At 37.0% G+C, this 19,094-nt stretch overlaps 2 protein-coding genes across 4 annotated transcripts in view; one reads left to right on the plus strand and one right to left on the minus strand.

Moving 5' to 3' along the window:
• GTF2E2 (general transcription factor IIE subunit 2) overlaps positions 1-19,094 on the plus strand; it is a 69,128-nt gene that overhangs the window by 16,551 nt on the left and 33,483 nt on the right. For both annotated transcript variants that reach the window (XM_027599566.2, XM_027599565.2), the window contains 2 exons: positions 15,139-15,230; positions 18,958-19,065. In XM_027599566.2, coding sequence (XP_027455367.1) covers positions 15,139-15,230; positions 18,958-19,065 — 200 coding nt within the window. The remainder of the gene's footprint in view (positions 1-15,138; positions 15,231-18,957; positions 19,066-19,094) is intronic.
• Positions 1,572-11,875, minus strand: SMIM18 (small integral membrane protein 18). Of its 2 annotated transcripts, none has more exons than XM_027599569.2 (3): positions 11,603-11,875; positions 3,359-3,433; positions 1,572-2,961 (listed from the first exon to the last, which is right to left on the minus strand). In XM_027599569.2, the coding sequence occupies exon 3, from the start codon at positions 2,922-2,924 to the stop codon at positions 2,628-2,630; it is 297 nt and encodes a 98-aa protein (XP_027455370.1). In that variant the 5' UTR covers positions 2,925-2,961; positions 3,359-3,433; positions 11,603-11,875; the 3' UTR covers positions 1,572-2,627. The 2 variants fall into 2 exon arrangements, with proteins under 2 accessions (XP_027455370.1, XP_027455368.1); XM_027599567.2 differs by having other exon boundaries at positions 3,378-3,433; positions 11,603-11,869.

Here is a 19,094-nt window from a genome sequence, read left to right on the forward strand (position 1 = left end):
TTGTCTGATTAGGTGCTTACAAGGTTTCCTGGCTTAAATTCTTTATGTCTACTCTCTGTATAGCAGTCAGTGATTTTTCTAACGTGTCACTATTTTTAGGCTGATCATCGTTGCTTTTCAGATGAAGCCCATCTTTTCCTGCTGTCTGCATGCCCTACCTGATCTAGTCTCCATTACCCTTTATACCCATATCTCACTGTTTTTCTTATACTTTGTCCTAGTGATACTGTCCTGTAGCTCCTTTAACATGCTTTACTCCCTTTTGCCTCTTGACCTTTGCCCACATTATGTCCTCTTCCTGGAATGTTCTTTCTTAGCTCCTTCCCTCTTTCCTTTGGCTAACTCCTATTCCTCATTTTGGTTGCAGCTTAAAAGTCTTATTATTTCTACTTTCCTATTTGAATTCAGTGCTTAGCCTTTGATTCCCATAGCACTCATTATTTCTGACAAAGCTATTGTGTGTCATTGTAATTGCATGATTACTTGTTTGTCATTGTAACCTAATCTCTCACACATAGAGGCACTCAATACATGTTTGTTGAATGGTTAAATAAATTACAGCATAAAGTAGGGAAAAGTTAGTCGTGTCCGTTATCAAAAAATTTAGTAATTAAACGATCTGTATGCTTCCCATTTATGGCAAGGACTCCAGAGCTTACCGTTTATGAAAATGTGGTTTTAACTGCTCAGAATATCTCCTGGTTGCCAAAGTATTTTGTATACCAGGTTTCACAAGTCCTTTGAAAGTTGGTTACATTATTTGTTTATTTCTAATGTTAGAAAAAACATTTTGTGGAAAAGTGATTCCAAACTGACAGAGTTCTCTAAATTGAAAATGACAGATATGTATTTTTATTTTTAAGATTTATTTGAGAGAAAGACAGGGAGAGCTGGGGGAGGGGCAGAGGGAGAGAATCTTTTAAGCAGACTCCCCGCTGAGCCCCTGTGGGGTCCATCCCACAAGCCAGGAGATCATGACCTGGGCAGAAACTGAGGATTTGGATGCCCAACTGACTGAGCCACCCATGTGCCCCTAGATGTGTATTTTTCATTTCATATATTAAATATTTTCATTGTGCCTTAATTTTCAGTAGCTTTTTTAAGAGGCAATAAAATACATCTTTATTCAAAATACATCTGTTCTTCAGATAATACCATATTAAACTTTCTGCAATCCATGATTTATCGATAACACAGCTGTGAGTAATGGCAGAGGACCGGTTGAAGTATGGTCTCAATTTCCCCTCGTATTAAACCAGACAGAAGACTTTGTACTTGGACTTTTTCTGAACTGTGACTGACATTCTCTCACCTACGGTGAATAAAAAAGAGGCAGAGAGCCATGAGAGACTATGGACCTTGAGAAATAAACTGAGGGTTCTGGGGAGGGGGGATGGCTTAGCCTGGTGATGGGTGTTAAAGAGGACACGTTCTGCATGGAGCACTGGGTGTTATACGCAAACAATGAATCATGGAACACTACATCAAAAACCAGTGATGTAATGTATGGTGAGTAACATAACAAAATAAAATTTAAAAAAAAGTAACTTCTTAATAAGCAAAGTTGATATATCATATTTAAAGGCTGTTATTTCTATTTTTTTGTTGTTATTTTGAGTAATGTTTTTAGAAATCTCTTTGTATCTTGAGTTTTTTTCTTTTGAACTGATTTCTCAGGGTAAATTTCCAGGAATGATATTTCTGGTTAAGGGCAGTTGTGGTGGTTAAGAGCATGCTTAGGTTTGCTCATGGGTGGTAGCAAAATAGCATTAGGGTTATAAAATATAATATCTGTACAACCCTTGTAATTCCAAGAAATAAAACTGCAGTATTTCTTGACAGGTGTTATGTGTTCCTGTCTTTCGCCTTTTTTTTTTTTTTTTTTTTAGGTAGTCTTTTCAACATTGTGTGTCTTAGCCCTTGAGAATATGAATATGAGCAGCAAAATGAAAGAAAAAGCTCAGCAAATACAATTAAGGGGGTATACTAGTAAGTTTTAGTTGAAAATAGCCTGGTCCTTCTTACACCATGTGTTTCTTATTAAACAGTTTTATGAAAATTTTATGCAAGTATACTTGTGATCTTTCTATTTTGAGACTTTTTTCCACACTAATCCCTACATAAAACTTAAGTCTTTAAAAAATGTTTAAGTTGTCCTCAGTAACCTAGAATGTACTTCTTTTTAATAAGTAGGGATTTTATGTGTGAGTAGAATTATTTACTTTGGATTTAGGTAAGCATTTTAGATAGCATTTTTATTACCAAAACACATGGAGGGTAGTTTGTTAGTCTACATCGTTCGTTTAGGTCAGAGTTATTTGATCTTGCTTATGTTTTCTGGCTTACCTTTTGTTGTTTAATATTGAAATCTAGGAATCTTTTATCCAGTTTTTGAATTGTCATTTTAAGTAGATTGGTAACTTACATTTGTGAAGTTTTACTGTACATTTAATGAAAGGGATACACACACAAAAAGTGCATATTTGACTTGTTTTTCCCTTCTTTTAGAAATCTTTTAATCATTCAGAGTCAATTTTCATAATAACAGTTGGCCTCAGAAAATTATCCTTTTTTTCTTAGTAGTTGAAGGCTGTTTTCAGAGATTTTTGTTCGTTTTAGGTAGAGTGCTAGACCACTTCAATTTCACGTTTTCTGATGTTGTCCATCATGCTTCTAAGAGGGTTAGGTTCACTTTTCACGTCTTTCACAGTTTTGTTTTTTACACAGCAGCAACAGTCAAGCACTTCATACAGGAAAGCCAACACCACTAAAGATGCCACTGTAAATATAAATAAAAGCAGAATGACAAAGCAGGCAGTGTTCCAGTTATCATGAAAAGGGTAAATTTTTTGAACTTGAAAACCAAGGTACTGATAAACAGATGTAGTGGTTTCATTCCAGAGGCTGGAGCTCAGGGAGGCCATTCTTAGGGATTCTACTTCTTGTATTGTTCTTTTGAATCTGTAAAAAGGTAAAAAGTGAATATATGTAATGAAATTGTAAAGATTTGTCAATTCAAGTTTTAGTACTAACTTTAGTAAATTTTTATAGGTAACATGAGTCATCTTATTTTCTGCCAGAATTAATGCCCAAATTATATTTTTGAATTTTTTCTGTATTTTATGGCCGTGTATTCTATGAACTGTACTATATGTTTTTTATGTGTATCATTTGCTAGACAAATATATAGGTTTAAGATTTCTGTACAGAAGTTAACTGATAGTAGAAATGGAAAAAGAGAAGCTGAATTGGTTTAAAATTTGACTAAAGCTGTGGTCAGTGATCTATTAACTACAAAAAATTTTAGCATTTTAAGGTGGTGGTCTTCAGACTGCCTCCCGAAAACTTTTCTCATTACCTTTGTGGATCCTTCTCACCTTGTTGGCTCAGTGTATTTCTATTTCCAGTCCTTTAAACTTCGAGGACAGGTGACCTGAATCAGGAAATAGTGGCTCAGTGAAAAATGTTAAAGAAAAGCTAAAAAACGACAATTTTCAGAATAAGGATAATAAAATTTTAGGTTCAAGTTGCCTATGAAGATACCTTAATCTTAGGATTTCTTTCTGTTATGTATATGATAGTATTAACTGTTTCATATAGCTGAATGATCTATGGACATGAATATTTTATTTTATTTATTTATTTAAAGATTTTATTTATTCATTTGACAGAGAGAGACACAGTGAGAGAGGGAACACCAGCAGGGGGAGTGGGAGAGGGAGAAGCAGGCTTCCCGCAGAGCAGGGAGCCTGATGCGGGGCTCGATCCCAGGACCCTGGGATCATGACCTGAGCCAAAGGCAGACGCTTAACGACTGAACCACCAAGGCGCCCCTGGACATGAATATTTTAAACAATCAGCATCCCAGATATATTGATTATTAAATTATTATTCCATTTCACAAAATTAACCAGTGAATTAAAGTTTTAGTATTCTTGCATTAAATTTTGCTCTTGTTGACCTGATACTTGTTCGACCTAAAATGGGACCATAAGGATTGAAGAATTTATTACCTTGATCTTTCAGAAGTATCCTTTAAACTTATTTTAAGAAATTATAGAATGCTTTTATACTAAGAAAATTTTGGAAATAAAAAATTCCACTTCGTTAATTCAATGACTGTTGTCAGTTTGCTTTATTTTATTCAAGAAATGACTTAGTTTGCATGATTTTTCTTTACTACATAGTTTAAGTAGGTTTTCATTCATTCTTGTAAAGAAATGTTTATTGATTACCTACTGTGTACCAAATAGTTTTCTAAATGCTGGAGATACTTGTGTGTGTGTGTATGTTTTAATTAAAGAAAACTTCAAGGTAGTTGAAGAGTATGAGTATAATGAGGGGCACCTGGGTGGCTCAGTCAGTTGGGCACCCGACTCTTGGTTTCGAGTGGGGAGACTGAGCCCCACGTGGAGACCTTCACTGGGCGGGGAGCGTGCTTGAGGTTCTTTCCCTCTCTGTCTCCCTCTGATCCTCTGCCTGCTCGCACATGCATACTCTTGCTCTCTCTAGAATGGGGCGCCTGGGTGGCAATAGTTGGTTAAGCATCTGACTCTTGGTTTTGGCTCAGGCTGTGATCTCAGGGTTGTGAGATCAAGCCCCGCATTGGGCTTAGTGCTCAGCACGCAGAGTCTGCTTAGGATTCTCTCTCCCTCTCCCTCTGCTCCTCCAGCTCGTGCACTCTCTCTCCCCCCACCCCTATAGTAAATAAATAAATCTTTACAGTGTATGTTAATTGAATTTAAATTAAAAATTAAACCCAAATAAACATTGAGATGAGAAGGCCTGAATGGAAGCCAAATCAAACCATTACAAATAAAATAAGTAAATAAATCTTTTTTTTTTAAGATTTTATTTATTTATTTGAGAGAGAGCACGAACTGGAGGAGAGGCAGGGGGAGAGAGACAAGCAAGCTCCCCTCGAGCAGGGAGCTCAATGCGGGGCTCGATCCCAGGACCCTGGGACTATGACCCGAGCCAAAGGTAGACGCCTGACTGAGCCACCCAGTTGCCCCATAAATAAATAAATCTTTAAAAAAGAAGAGTATGATGAACCCCTGTATGCTCATAATATAGCTTCAATTATCAATTCATCTATACCCATTTGCTTCCACCCATAGATTATGTTGAAGCAAATTGTAGACATCACTTCATCTAGACATATTCAGTGTATATCTCTTAAAAGGTGAGGATTCTGGGTTTTTTTGTTTGTTTTGTTTTTAAAGAATTTGACAGAGAGACACAGCGAGAGAGGGAACAAAAGCAGGGGGAGAGAGAGAGGGGGAAGCAGGCTTCCCATGGAGCAGGGAGCCCGATGCAGGGCTCGATCCCAGGACCCTGGGATCATGACCTGAGCCAAAGGCAGACGCTTAACGACTGAGCCACCCAGGCGCCCCAAGGATTCTGTTTTTAAACATAACCACATTATCATTTTCACACCAAAAAAGATGAAAAAGTGACTTAAGGGCGCCTGGGTGGCTCAGTTGTTAAGCGTCTGCCTTCGGCTCAGGTCATGATCCCAGGGTCCTGGGATTGAGTCCTGCATCGGGCTCCCTGCTCCGCGGGGAGCCTGCTTCTCCCTTTCCCACTCCCCCTGCTTGTGTTCCTGCTCTCGCTCTCTGTCAAATAAAATCTTTAAAAAATAAAAAAAAGTGACTTAAACCAGAGCCATAACAGTATAATTCCTTCAATTTCTTTGTTTTCTTTAGAAATCTAATTTTAAAACTTTGACATTGATAAGTTAATATTTTCTAAGGTTTTTGTTTTCTATGTTTTTATTTATTTTTAAGTAAACTCTATGCCCAACATGGGGCTTGACTCACAATCCTGAGATCAGGGGTCACATGCTGTACTGACTTCGCCACCCAGGCACTCCAAAGGTTTTTGTTTTCTATCTTAAATCATATTTGCTTGGCAAGTAACTTCACCTCTCTGGATGGACTTGGTTTCTTTTGTGTATTTTGAAGGTTAAATTGATGATCTGAGGCCAGAAGTAAAGGCTTAAATTCATTTGTTCCTTTTGGATTTAAGAATACTTCAGTTTCATGGTTTCTGGTGATCTTTCATCTTGAAACGAGGGACAACAGGCTAATGGACAGTAATTGAATCAATTGCCTTTATTAATTCTGGTACTTAACAAAAATACATTGTCTGGAACACTGGTATGTGAGGAACTTCCCAGTATATTACAGTATTTTCAAACTGTCTGGGGACCCACCCTTTTAGAGTTACCCTCTTTTTTTTTTTTTAAGATTTTTATTTATTTGAGAGAGAGAATGAGAGAGAGAGAGCACATGAGAGGAGGGAGGGTCAGAGGGAGAAGCAGACTCCCCACTGAGCAGAGAGCCCGATGCGGGACTCGATCCTGGACTCCAGGATCATGACCTGAGCCGAAGGCAGCTGCCTAACCAACTGAGCCACCCAGGCGCCCTAGAGTTACCCTCTTTTATCCCTTAAGTTTTTTCCTTCTTAGTGCATTCTTATAGAAGGTGGAGCTGCTACATTGCACACCTCCAGGGAACACCATTCATATTGCATTGTAGGGTGCTGCTCACATAGAATATACTATAAGTGGTGCACCTTGGAGTCTAATGTGAATATCCCGATAGGTCACTCCTCCAACTTCTGCAGTGTCGCTGCTTCTGATTCTAATCACCGTGCACACAAATAGTCAAGTAACCCATAGAAACTGACTCAAATGGAGAGAACATTAGTCCTTTTTGACCTAGCCCCTTTTTGACCTAGCCTAGAGTAGTGACAGGTGTGTACACACATACAAATGCCTAAAAAATGTTTAGCTTTGGAACTCCTTTAAAATATTTAGTGTGACTACAATGTGATATTCCTGGGAGGGGTAGCACACATTGTTAGTTATTTTTACTTCAGTGTGAATGAGTTTCAGGTCCTTTTGAAAAACAGAGCATATAGAAGAGGAGAGGAAGAATAGTTCTTGAGGAAAGAGAGAATAGTGCCATTTATTGTATGGGTAGATAAAGAGCAGGGGAAGAATCACTGGAGAGTCTATCTAATAATTTTACCTGGGCTAACCTAGGACCTCTCCAGCACTGATGCAAATATTCTTTAGACTTTCTGTTAAGGCCTTTCAGGTTGATTCCTTTGTTTTATTAAGTAATCTCTACACCCAATATAGGGCTTGAACTCACAAGCCTGAGATCAAGAATCACATACTCTTTTGACTGAGCCAGCCAGGCGTCCCAGGTTGATTCCTTTTTAAAATCTGGGAATTTCTTTACACATTATGTCCCTTAAATTAGTTTAATGTAGCAGTGTCTGGGTGGCTCAGTGGGTTGAGCATCCGACTCTTGGGTTTGGCTCAGGTCATGATTTCCAGTTGTGAGGTTGAGCCCTGGGTGGAGCTCTGCGCTCAGTGGGAAGTCTGCTTGGGAGTCTCTCTCTCTCTCAAATAAATAAATCTTTAAAAAATTAGTTTAATGTACCTTATTAATTAACTTAATGTTAAGATTTCATTATTGATTTCAGAAACTTTATAGTAATTTCTATATTATAATAATTTTTATTATTATTATTTTTTTTAATATTTTATTTTAATTGACAGAACACGAGAGAGAGAACACAAGCAGGGGGAGTGGGAAAGGGAGAAGCAAGCTTCCCGCCAAGCAGGGAGCCCTATGCGGGGCTCGATCCCCAGGACCCTGGGATCATGACCTGAGCCGAAGGCAGACACTTAATGACTGAGCCACCCAGGTGCCCCACATTATAATAATTTTAAATAAAAACTAAAAGCTTCACTAATAATCCTGTCTCCCTAACATGTCAGACTTTTGTTTCTTCTAGAAATTGGCTGTATAAATCTATAACTTATGAAATTATGCTGAAGTTACTACTTTGTATTTTAACTCTTTTTGAGTAGGGATTTCTTATTTGTATTGACTTTAAAAAAAGTGAGGAGAAGTTGTAGAGACTAATGTAAATTTCTATTTCAAAATGAAATTTTAGAATTACTGGAAAGTTGGTTTAAGGAACTTTATATTCTATTTAATTTTGAGGTACAAGTGAACTGCTTAAAATTTTAACTTTATATTGTTTCTTAAAGAAGATTTATTTGTGAGAGAGCACGTGTGTGCAAGTATCAGATACGGGAGGTACAGAGGGAGAGGGAGAAAGAATCCCAAGCAGACTCCTCACCGACCACGGAGCCATCCTGGGGCTCGATCCCATGACCCAGAGATTACCACCTGAGCTGAAACCAGGAGCTGCTGGTCAACCCACTGAGCCACCTAGGTGTCCCAATATTCTATTTATATTTGAGGTACAAGTGAACTGTTTAAAATTTTTTCAAGGAGTGCCTGGGTGGCTTGGCAGGGGGGCCTGCTTCTCCCTCTCCCCCTCCCCCTGCTTGTGTTCCCTCTCTCGCTCTCTGTCAAATAAATAAAATCTTTAAAAATAAAAGAAAAAAATGTTTTCAAGCCCTTTTGTGCACTCCCCAAAATGGAGGGAAGGGAGAAGGTGGGGCAGGCAGGCAGACACAAACTAAATTGAGTTATTTGAGGTTAACTTGTACCCATCAATGACCTATTCTTCTGGTTAAAATTAATATATCCATACAATTGATTATTGTGTGTGAATGAGGTAACTGTGTGGTGATACTGAAGGATTTTTAGGGTCTGTTAAGTGAAAAGACCAAGATGCAGGACAGTATGTATGGGAAAGGGGGAAATAATATGCATTTTTATTTGCTTGTATCTGCACAAAAGTTTTGGAAGGAGTTATATAAGAAATTAATAACAAATGATTACTTGTGTGGTTGGTTGGAGAGTAGAGCTGGGAAATAGGGATCTTTGTGAGATTTCTCAAGGTATATCTTGTTATGTTTTAGTTTTTGAACCATTTGAATATAGTACATATCTAAAACCCAAACTAATATATTTTTTTTTTTTTTAAGATTTTATTTATTTATTTGACAGAGAGAGAGATAGCGGGAGTAGGAACACAAGCAGGGGGAGTGGGAGAGGGAGAAGCAGGCCTCCTGCCGGGCAGGGAGCCTGATGTGGGGCTCGATTCCAGGACCCTGGGATCATGACCCGAGCCGAAGACAGACACCCAACGACTGAGCCACCCAGGCGTCCCCCAAACTAATATATTTTAAAAGTATTTCTTGGCCTTTGGTTTTATATCTTTTGTTACATTGTGTTATATATCTTATTTGTTTTATATCTATTTGATACATTTATTGGGTTTTCTGGATTACTTCTAAAAAATTAAAACTAGAATCAGTAAACACTGTCATTTTGAGTAAAGTGTCTAAGCGGTTTAAGGAAGAGTACACACGTGTTGTAAATGATGACAGTTTATGTTGTAAATGATGACAGTTTGCCTCTTATGTGAGTGTATTGATAACTGATGAGCAACTCAAAACATTCAATCTTTAGTTAGCTTCTGGGCATATCTGAAAAAAGTAAACCGTGAAATACGGAGTCATTTTGTACCTTAAATTTAATGTGGTTTATTCTTTTTACATACAGCAGAGCTCTAGCAATTTTTTGTGCTAAATTTAGGGTAAAATCTGAAACTTACTTTAATGGAGTAGATATAATTAGACATGCAAAAAGATGGTATTATTAGGATTTTCTCATTCTAAGACTATTTTTGAAATTAAAATACAAATTTATATAAAATACCTGCTATATACATGCTTTATGAAAAACAAGACTAAATGGTAAAAATCGTTTTTGTACTTTTTTTTTGGATCCCCACCTCTTTAATATTTCATTACAGAAGTGGGGAGTGTTAAAGTAAATACCGTATATTTTTTTTAGGTTTATTTTTGGTATAGTCTCTTCACCTATTTTTCCTCCCATTTCAGAAGGCCCTAGTGAAATATTTATGGGGATAGGACTTCAAACTGTTCTGGAACCTTGAATTGTCAGATCAGAATAAGATTATGCTTTTGCTCTAATTATGGTAAAAGCCCTTGAGTTGAATTCTCTAGTGTCTTTAAACATATAACTTTGAAATATGATCAATTAATCATATTGGCCTTTAAACATAGAGCAGCTCACCCAGCCCTGGAACTCTCTGAGATAGGCCATACGTCTAGTCAGTTTGGTGAAAGAGCAGTAAACCTCTATCTGTGTTAACCATAAATATATCACCAGTAAAATGTAGGCTGATTATAGTGCTAATAATGGGGGTGGTAGGGCTTTTTCTGTTTACAGTTTACGTGAAATTTCAGTTCCAAGTTAACTGTTAATTAGACAAGGTTGTTTTTATTTATCTGAGACTTTTTTTTGGCTCCCATACTTTGTACAGCAAGCAGGAATATTTTCTAGGTAATTAACCCCATTGTTCTGAACCTCGAGAGATCTAATATCTTCTTACAGCAACCTTTAGGCTTTGTAAGAGATGCTTTACTCATGCTGGCTGAATGCTGAATAAGAAATAGAAGGAATAAAAATTATGAAAATAGTCTTTTAAAATTTAAATAGATTTATCAGCAAAGAAAAGGGCAGAAGTTGGATCTTTAGGTCAGTATGTGTGGGTAATATCTTGGAACTCTGGCATCTACTAAATAATGATATTTACATGCTCTACCATTATAAAATTAGAAATTTGGTCAGTGGTTGATACTAATTTTTAGTAGACATGAATAGTTACTCTGAGCCATGAAAGTAATCTTATTACCTGCGTTGAAAGGTACCATACCTTCCTCCCTTAACCAGTTCTTCTTAAAACATACTTTTATTTTAAACTGTAGTTTATCAAAAAGACTTGCTCTCTTTATTTTGAGGAATCAGTTGAAGAATAATTTCAACATTATATTAAAATATGGTTATGAATATTTTTGTGGCATATAAAAAATGAAAGGCTCTTTAAGAAGGTTATCATTTAATAATAGAATGACTTGTGTATTATAGTAATATAGATTTTAAAATTTAACCATAAGGAATTATTTTAGTTAGAATCTTAGGAAAGTTTGAAGCTCTACAAATGATCTCTTTGGCAATAGTATAATGCAGCCTATTTAATGATATCTTTGTGGTCTTCTAATTTTTATGTAAAAATCACATTCGTTACAATTTCTTGGCATTCTCTGCATCTACACTCAAAGCCAAATAAACAGTTTTGAACTATTTTCTCATATTTGTTAAAATATAACAAACTTTCCCATAAGTAGTTGCTTTTTACCAGCCAATATAATTTGCACATATAATTAGAAAGCTTTAGTCCAGGATTTGCTTTTAGTCTAGATTTTTCTTTAAGAAAAATCCTTTGTTAAGGCAGACCAAACTGCTGAAATGAAATAGCTCAGAAAAAATAAATTAGCAAGTAACCACTTAACATTAAATGCTTATGGTTTACTCTAAGGTCTGGATATAGATCAGGTTCATAGAAAATCTCATGAATTTTCCATAAGGCACAGATGGTAAGGGTGCTTATCAAATAGCACAAGGCAGTCTTCACATTTTCATAATAAAATCCTACCAAGCAGTGAAATGAATACATTGCTTTTTTTTGGTCTTTTGTAGGAACAAAGCTTTCTGGTTGGTTTTTATGGTAAAATATTTTTACATTACATCATAAGGATGTGTATTACTAAATGAAAGAGATCGTATAAACCTACCTCTCGTCTGAAGGCTGCTGTTGAAGCGATGGTATCGTCTGTTTGTAATGCAGTCCGGTGCACATCCAAGATGGAGCTGTGCTTCTATTGGTTGAACCACAATGCAGCTGACAGTTTCCTCTTCGTTCATTTGCATTAAGTCCTGCCACCTTTAAGTGTAAATCATTCATAAACTTGAATAGAGCTGTTTGGGATATCAACTGTCACCTTTTTCTTATTTTTTTGTCCTTAAGCTAAATTTCTGCAAAGGAATTTGAGTTAGTAACAAAGTGATGATTCCTTAGTGTTTAACCATAAAATTTTGGATCCTTCAGTGAGTATTTCACTGCTAGGGCTAAAAGGTAATGTCGAGAGAGGTAGTAACCTAGGAAACAAACAGTCCAGGTTTACCAGCTTGGTATTTCCTCCAGGAAGTGGGCATAAAATCTCATAAATGATATTTTCTTTCCATACTTGTGTTATATACAAATCTTGTCCTCTGGGAGTGATTATTTCCATGTGGTGGTTTGATTTAGGAGAAATTCTAAGGGAAAAGAAAGATTTTCAGCTCTGCTAGTTGGGAGAGGGTTAGTTTTGGTAGGTATACCACCGACATTAAAAAGCAGTCTGTGAAATTTAAATGGTAAAAAAGGAATAAAAGGCACAGCATAGGGAATATAGTTAATGATATTATGATAGTGTTGTATGGTGACAGATAGCAGCTATACTTGTGGTGAGCACAGCATAATCTACAGAGAAGTTGAATGACTAGGTTGTACACTTGAAACAATGTAACATTGTCAATTGTACTAAAATTTTTAAAAATTTCAAAATTTATTTATTTTAGAGCACAAGTGGGAGGGCCAGAGGGAGAGGGAGAGATGATGTCACGTAGACTCCACATGGAGCCTGAGGCAGAGCTCGATCCCCGATCCTGAGATCATGACCTGAGCGGAAACCAAGAATCAGCACTCAACTGACTGTGCCACTCAGGCACCCCTCAAAAAAATTGTTAAAAAATGGCAAAAGAATCCTCAACTGAATATTTGAAGATAGAATATTTTTATTTATGGTGTATTATTTAGAGTTGTGTGTGGTCCAAGCATAACAGAATCAAGGTTTTAAATTATGGAGTGACTATTATAGCAACAGCAGACTGAGTAAATGCTTGCTGTGCAGACTTTATTTTATAGTTTACATTTTTTTTAAAGATTTATTAAAGGGAGATAGTGCAGGTGGGGCGGGGGGGAAGAATCTGAAGCCGACTCTGCACTGAGTGCAGAGCCCAGTGCGGGGCTTGATCCCATGACCCCAAGATCATGACTTGAGCCAAAATTAAGAGTCAGACACTCACCTGATTGAGCCATCCAGGTGCCACCACATTATTTTTTAAAATTACAGATAAATTAGCATATTAGTTTCTAGGACCGTAAAGAGGTACATAGAAATACTCTTACTATCTTCATTCATTCAGCTAATATTTACTATTTACTCTGCCTGGCATTGAGCTAAATGTTCACGACTCCATGATACACAAAACTGCATGTAGTTCACGATTGAGCATTTGTATAGTGCCTATCCTTAACATAGTGTCGTCTGCTTTTCATAGTGTTCCCAGTTAGTTTATGTAGGATAAACTTAATATTTTACTAAAGTTAAACAAGAAAACATTATATCTGCATTTATACATTTTTATACTCTGACAAAATAATAGCCAGTTTCAGATGGAATAGTCTGTATTAAAGACTAGTTAATGATTCTTATGCAAGGCAGTATCACAGTGTTTACAACTGAATTTGAATCTGTATTCTTCTACATAGTACTCTTAACTTTTCTTATGTTTAAAAGGGGACAGTGAGAGGTGCCTGGGTGGCTCAGTTGGTTAAGGATCTGCCTTGGGCTCGGGTCATGGTCCCAGGATCCTGGGATCGTGTCCCACATGGGGCTCCCTCTTCAGCGAGGAGTCTGCTTCTCCCTCTGCTCCTCTCCCCTGCTTGGGCTCTCTCTCTCTCTGGCAAATAAATAAAATCTTTAAAAAAAAAAATCTCCTTTAAAAAAAAAAAGGGAACAGTGATACCTCCTACATAGGATTTTTCGGAGGGATTAAATGAGAAAATCAAATATTTAGCATGGTACGTGGCAAATAGTAAGTGTTCAGTAAATGTTACTTTTATTGTTAAAGTGTCCTGAACACCTTGGGAAAATGAACCATGTAGGTAGTATTTCATAATTGAAATAATGTGAAAGCATACCTGTAAGGCATCCATAATATTACTTTTGGAAACATAGTAGGCTATAATATGCCAATTAAGTTGTTGTCAAAATTAAAGCAGTGATTTTTAAAGGAAAATTACATATCAAATCTCATTTTAGTCTCAACAAAGCGTATTTAGTAAAGTCTTTTCATAAATCGATCTCAGAAGTATTATGTTGCCATCTAAAAGCTATTCTTTTGGATCTCTGACAATTGTTACATTTGACTTGTATTGTTCTAATGCATTCTTTTTTTTAAATTATTATTACCAAGCTGGTGCCAAAGATACCCCCCTCCCTTTTTATTTAACCTCTTCCTTTGTGGATCAGCCACAAGGGAACTTAATATATCTGAGTTGATGGTCTGTTAATAGAATGTGTACTTCTGAAATGTTTTTCTAGTATTTGAGGGTTTTTTGTTTTTTCTTTAACTGTTCCTCCTTATGACTAATGGAATGCACTTGTGATTTCTGGTAGCATTAGGATTTCTGCCTATAAAATGCAACAAAATGATACAAGTTCTGAAACAAATTGTCTTCTATACAGTTTGCTCTTGTTTCATACTATCATCCTTTTTTAAGCATCCATGTTTATGCAGTTTCAGTGCCTATGAATTTTTCCTTTTTTTAAATAATTTTTTCCCTAATTAATCTCTAAAGTTTAATTAGTTATGGTATCATTTCTTTTATTAATTCCCATTAGTTCCCATTTGTTTTAAGTTGAGAGGCCAGAAATTGATGTAATAGGTGATAAATGGAACTTTTTATCCCTTGGAAGTAATTGACTCATTTCTCATGGTTTTAAGTCTGTTAGAAAAACTCTATGGATCAGTTTGAGATTTGTATTGTCCTCTTGTTTAAAAAGTCATGCTTCTAATCTTGGGGATAAATCTAATCATAATTGAGGGAACAGTGAGACAAAGGTACTTACAGAAGAAATGTATTTCACTTTTTTTTTTTTTCTTAAGTGGGCTCCAACCTACTCACAACCCTGAGATCAGAGTTGGGTGCTTCACCGACTGAGACACCCAGGCGCCTGCAAGAGAAATGTATTTTAATGCTTTTGAATTTACTAATACTTTGTTCCTATCCTTGGTGGGAAAATTGATAAGTTTATTATATACTCAAAGATTTGAATTTTCACCAGAGTTTTACATGGTAGAATTCACTAGATGGAAAAATGCAAAACAAGTATTTTACTAGTTGCTTAGTTGCTTAAAAGTCATAATCAAATCTTAGTTGCTTAAAAGTCATAATCAAATCTATATGACAATGTTATAGTTGTTTTTTGAACCTCATTTTCAGATCATAGCAATGGATCATTTAACTTGAAAGCTCTATCAGGAAGCTCTGGATATAAGTTTGGTGTTCTTGCCAAGATTGTGAATTACATGAAGGTAAGTACTTTTCTCAGATAACACATTCTGTGTAAGTTTTTGGCAGAGGAAGAGGATTGGGGTTTCAGAAATAAATTTGTATATATATGTCAAAATTTTATCAAATTGTATGTTTCATTATGTGCAATCTGTTGTATCCCTATTACATCTCAATAAAACTAAAAATATGTAATGCTTCAAGCCTTTTACATTATATCGAATTAGCACTACAGTGAGTCACCTAAGTATATTTAATTTACATTAATTCAAGTGTACAATTTAAGCCCACCATTTCACTTAAAATTATGCCCAGGCAATAGGTACATTTATTTCTTAATTACTCAATACTTCCTGGCAAAACCAGTAGAAAGAAGTGAATGATTTGCAGGTTGTTACTTCCACTGATGTGAAAAGTAAAAACTACCTAGTTGAGACACATGGTGGTGATGGTTTTTCTGCATCTTTGGAGGAAAAACTAGAGAATTACTGATGGTCTTAGGAAAATATTGACTCACAAAAGACTTAGAATTTAAGATTTGATGGAAGATTTACTATTTTTTGAAGTAAGTTTTGAAGTTTTGATTATGGCATTTTGGCTTTCCCAAAGACTCTGAATCTTAACTTGTTAAAGTGAAATTTCATTTATTGCTAACTGGCTAAATGATTTCAGATTTGCCCCCTTCCTCTGCCAAACTCATTCCTGTTTAGTTACTAGTTGTATCTCTTGAAAAAAGAGTGCTGTATTTGTTATTTCAAATTTCAGCTATGGATTGCTTAAAATGTAAATCAAGTTTTTATGTTAGGGCTTTTGTAATTTAAGAGACTTAATGTCTGGCTGTGTCTGAAATCTGTAATTTGATTTGTAGTAGAAATCTGTTAGTTTGTGGGCGCCTGGGTGGCTCAGTTGGTTAAGTGACTGCCTTCGGCTCAGGTCATGATCCTGGAGTCCTGGGATCGAGTCCCGCATCAGGCTCTCTGCTCGGCAGGGAGTCTGCTTCTCCCTCTGACCCTCTTCCCTCTCGTGCTCTCTATCTCTCATTCTCTCTCTCTCAAATAAATAAATAAAATCTTAAAAAAAAAAAGAAATCTGTTAGTTTGTAATTTCCCATTATCAAATAATACACTTTGACACATATTTCCTATTCATTCATTCCATCCACTCATTCCCCCATGTGGTAAAGGATTATTAAAACTTACTGTATGCTATTTATAGCACTGTTGGTGGGACTACTCAGAAAAAAAGTATGCCCTCGTGGCTGTTAGTCTGTTGAGGGAGATTGACATTCAAATGTCATGTTTTTGCTACTCTGCTGGTAGAGTCTTCATTAATCTGGATGATCTTTACTTTTATAAGTTTCTTTAGGACTGTGATCTTCAAGTTTTGTGCTCAGTTATTTCCTGAAACAATTTTGAGAAATTGTGTATCTCTTTGCACATATTTAAATTGACAGTTTTTCAGCAAAAGTTTAAATAGTAACGAAGGATGGAATTTCTGATATAGCATAACATTTCAACAAAATACCTCTTTTACATTTATCTAAGGGGATCTAAATCCTATTATTAATTAAAAATATAAAAACTGCTCCTGGTGGCGCAGTTGGTTGGACAACCAACTCTTGGTTTTGGCTCAGGTCGTGATCTCATGGGCGTGAGATCGAGCCCCACATTGGGCTTTGTGCTCAGCTCGGAGGAGTCTGCTTAAGACTCTCTCCCTGGGGCACCTGGGTGGCTCAGTCGGTTAAGTGTCTGTGTTTGGCTCAGGTTATGATCCCAGGGTCCTGGGATCGAGCCCCATGTCAGGCTCCCTGCTCAGCGGGGAGTCTGCTTCTCCCTCTCCCTCTGCCGCTCCTCCTGCTTGTGCGCTCTCTCTCTCTCTCTCAAATAAATAAATCTTAAAAAAAAGTCTCTCCCTCTCCCCTCCCCCCACGTGTGTGCATTCACTCTCTAGAACAAATAAATATATTTTTTTAAGATTTTATTTATTTATTTGAGAGAGAGAATGAGAGAGAGAGAGTACGAGATGGAAGAGGGTCAGAGGGAGAAGCAGACTCCCCGCTGAGCAGGGAGCCCGATGCGGGACTCGATCCTGGGACTCCAGGAACATGACCTGAGCCGAAGGCAGTCGCTTAACCAACTGAGCCACCCAGGCGCCCCAAATAAATATTTTTTTTTATTTTTTAAAGATTTTATTATTTATTCGACAGACAGCGAGAGCAGGAACACAAGCAGGGGGAGTGGGAGAGGGAGAAGCAGGCTCCCCACTGAGCAGGGAGCCCGATGTAGGGCTCCATCCCAGGACTCTGGGATCATGACCTGAGCTGAAGGCAGACGCTTAACGACTGAGCCACCCAGGTGCCCCTAAATAAATCTTTAAAAAAATTATAAAAACAAACATATGGTTGGAAATTTTAACTCTTTTCCTTTTGAACTTATAAGTCTGTTCTGGTACTCCCACTGCATTTTAGCTTAATGTTATGTAATTTTGTGCTTGAAAATATATATGTTTTTAAAGATTTTATTTGTTTATTTGAGAGAGAGAGAGCACAAGGGGGGAGGGACAGAGGGCGATCAGGACCCCAAGATCATGACCTAAGCGGAAGGCAGCCACTTAACTGAGCCACCCAGGCGCTGCTATGCTTGAAAATATTTTATCATCATCTGTCAAACTTTTTTGCCACAATAATATATATATGTTAGAAATGTTTTTCTCGTGACCATGAGCTTCTAAGTACTATCACAATTATTTTATTTTATTTTATTTTTAAAGATTTTTATTTATTTATTTGACAGAAAGAGACATGGTGAGAGAGGAAACACAAGCAGGGGGAGTGGGAGAGGGAGAAGCAGGCTTCCTGTGGAGCAGGGAGCCGGACACCAGGCTCGATCCCAGGACCCTGGGATCATGACCTGAGCTGAAGGCAGAAGCTTAACGACTGAGCCACCCAGGCGCCCTATCACAATTATTATTATTATTAGCACACAGTTCATTAGAATAACTCATGTATATTAAAGTTTTGATAAAATTCAGTTAATTACTAAACAGATCCATTTTTATTCATTTTTTTAAAAAGGTTTATTTATTTTAGAGAAAGAATGCACGAGCAGGGGGAGGGGCAGAGGTAGAGAATCTTCAAGCAGACTTCCTACTGAGCACAGAGCCCCACATGGGACTGATCCCACAACCCATGAGATAATGACCTGAGCTGAAACCAGGAGTTGAACACTTAACTGACTGCACCACTGAGGTGCCCCTCTATGACTTTTTTTTTTAAAGATTTATTTATTTATTTTAGAGAGAAGTGTGTGTGAGCAGGGGGGAGGGGCAGACAGAGAGGGAGAGAGACTCTCAAGCTGACTCCTACTGAGTGCAGAGGCTGACGAGGGGCTTGATCTCAGCCGGAACTGCAATCAAGAGTTGGAAGCTTAACTGACTGAGCCACCCAGGCACCTTTTTATGCTTTCTTTGGGTCATTTTCCTGTTAGGCTTTGGGGGCTGTTAAAATATTAGGAAGATTAGCTCTTTGTGATATGAGGTGAAAATATTTTTTCTCAGTTTATCATTTGATTTTATAGAGCTGTGAATTTGAACCTGGTTCTGATTCTGTAGTCCATTCTCTTCATCACTATAATTGTATTGCCTCAAATAATACATGTTCTACTTCCTGAAAGATTCACTTACTTGTATCTATTATTTAATGCATCTAGCATTTTAAAACTGTCTCTTAATAACAATTTCTTCCCTCAATAGACACGACATCAGCGGGGAGATACACATCCTCTCACTTTAGAAGAAATTTTGGATGAAACACAACATTTAGATATAGGACTCAAGCAGAAACAATGGCTAATGACTGAGGTAAGAATAGCCTTAAAATGGAGTTTAAA

The sequence above is a fragment of the Zalophus californianus genome, chromosome 2, assembly GCF_009762305.2.
Source record: "Zalophus californianus isolate mZalCal1 chromosome 2, mZalCal1.pri.v2, whole genome shotgun sequence".
NCBI classification, from domain to species: Eukaryota; Metazoa; Chordata; class Mammalia; order Carnivora; family Otariidae; genus Zalophus; species Zalophus californianus.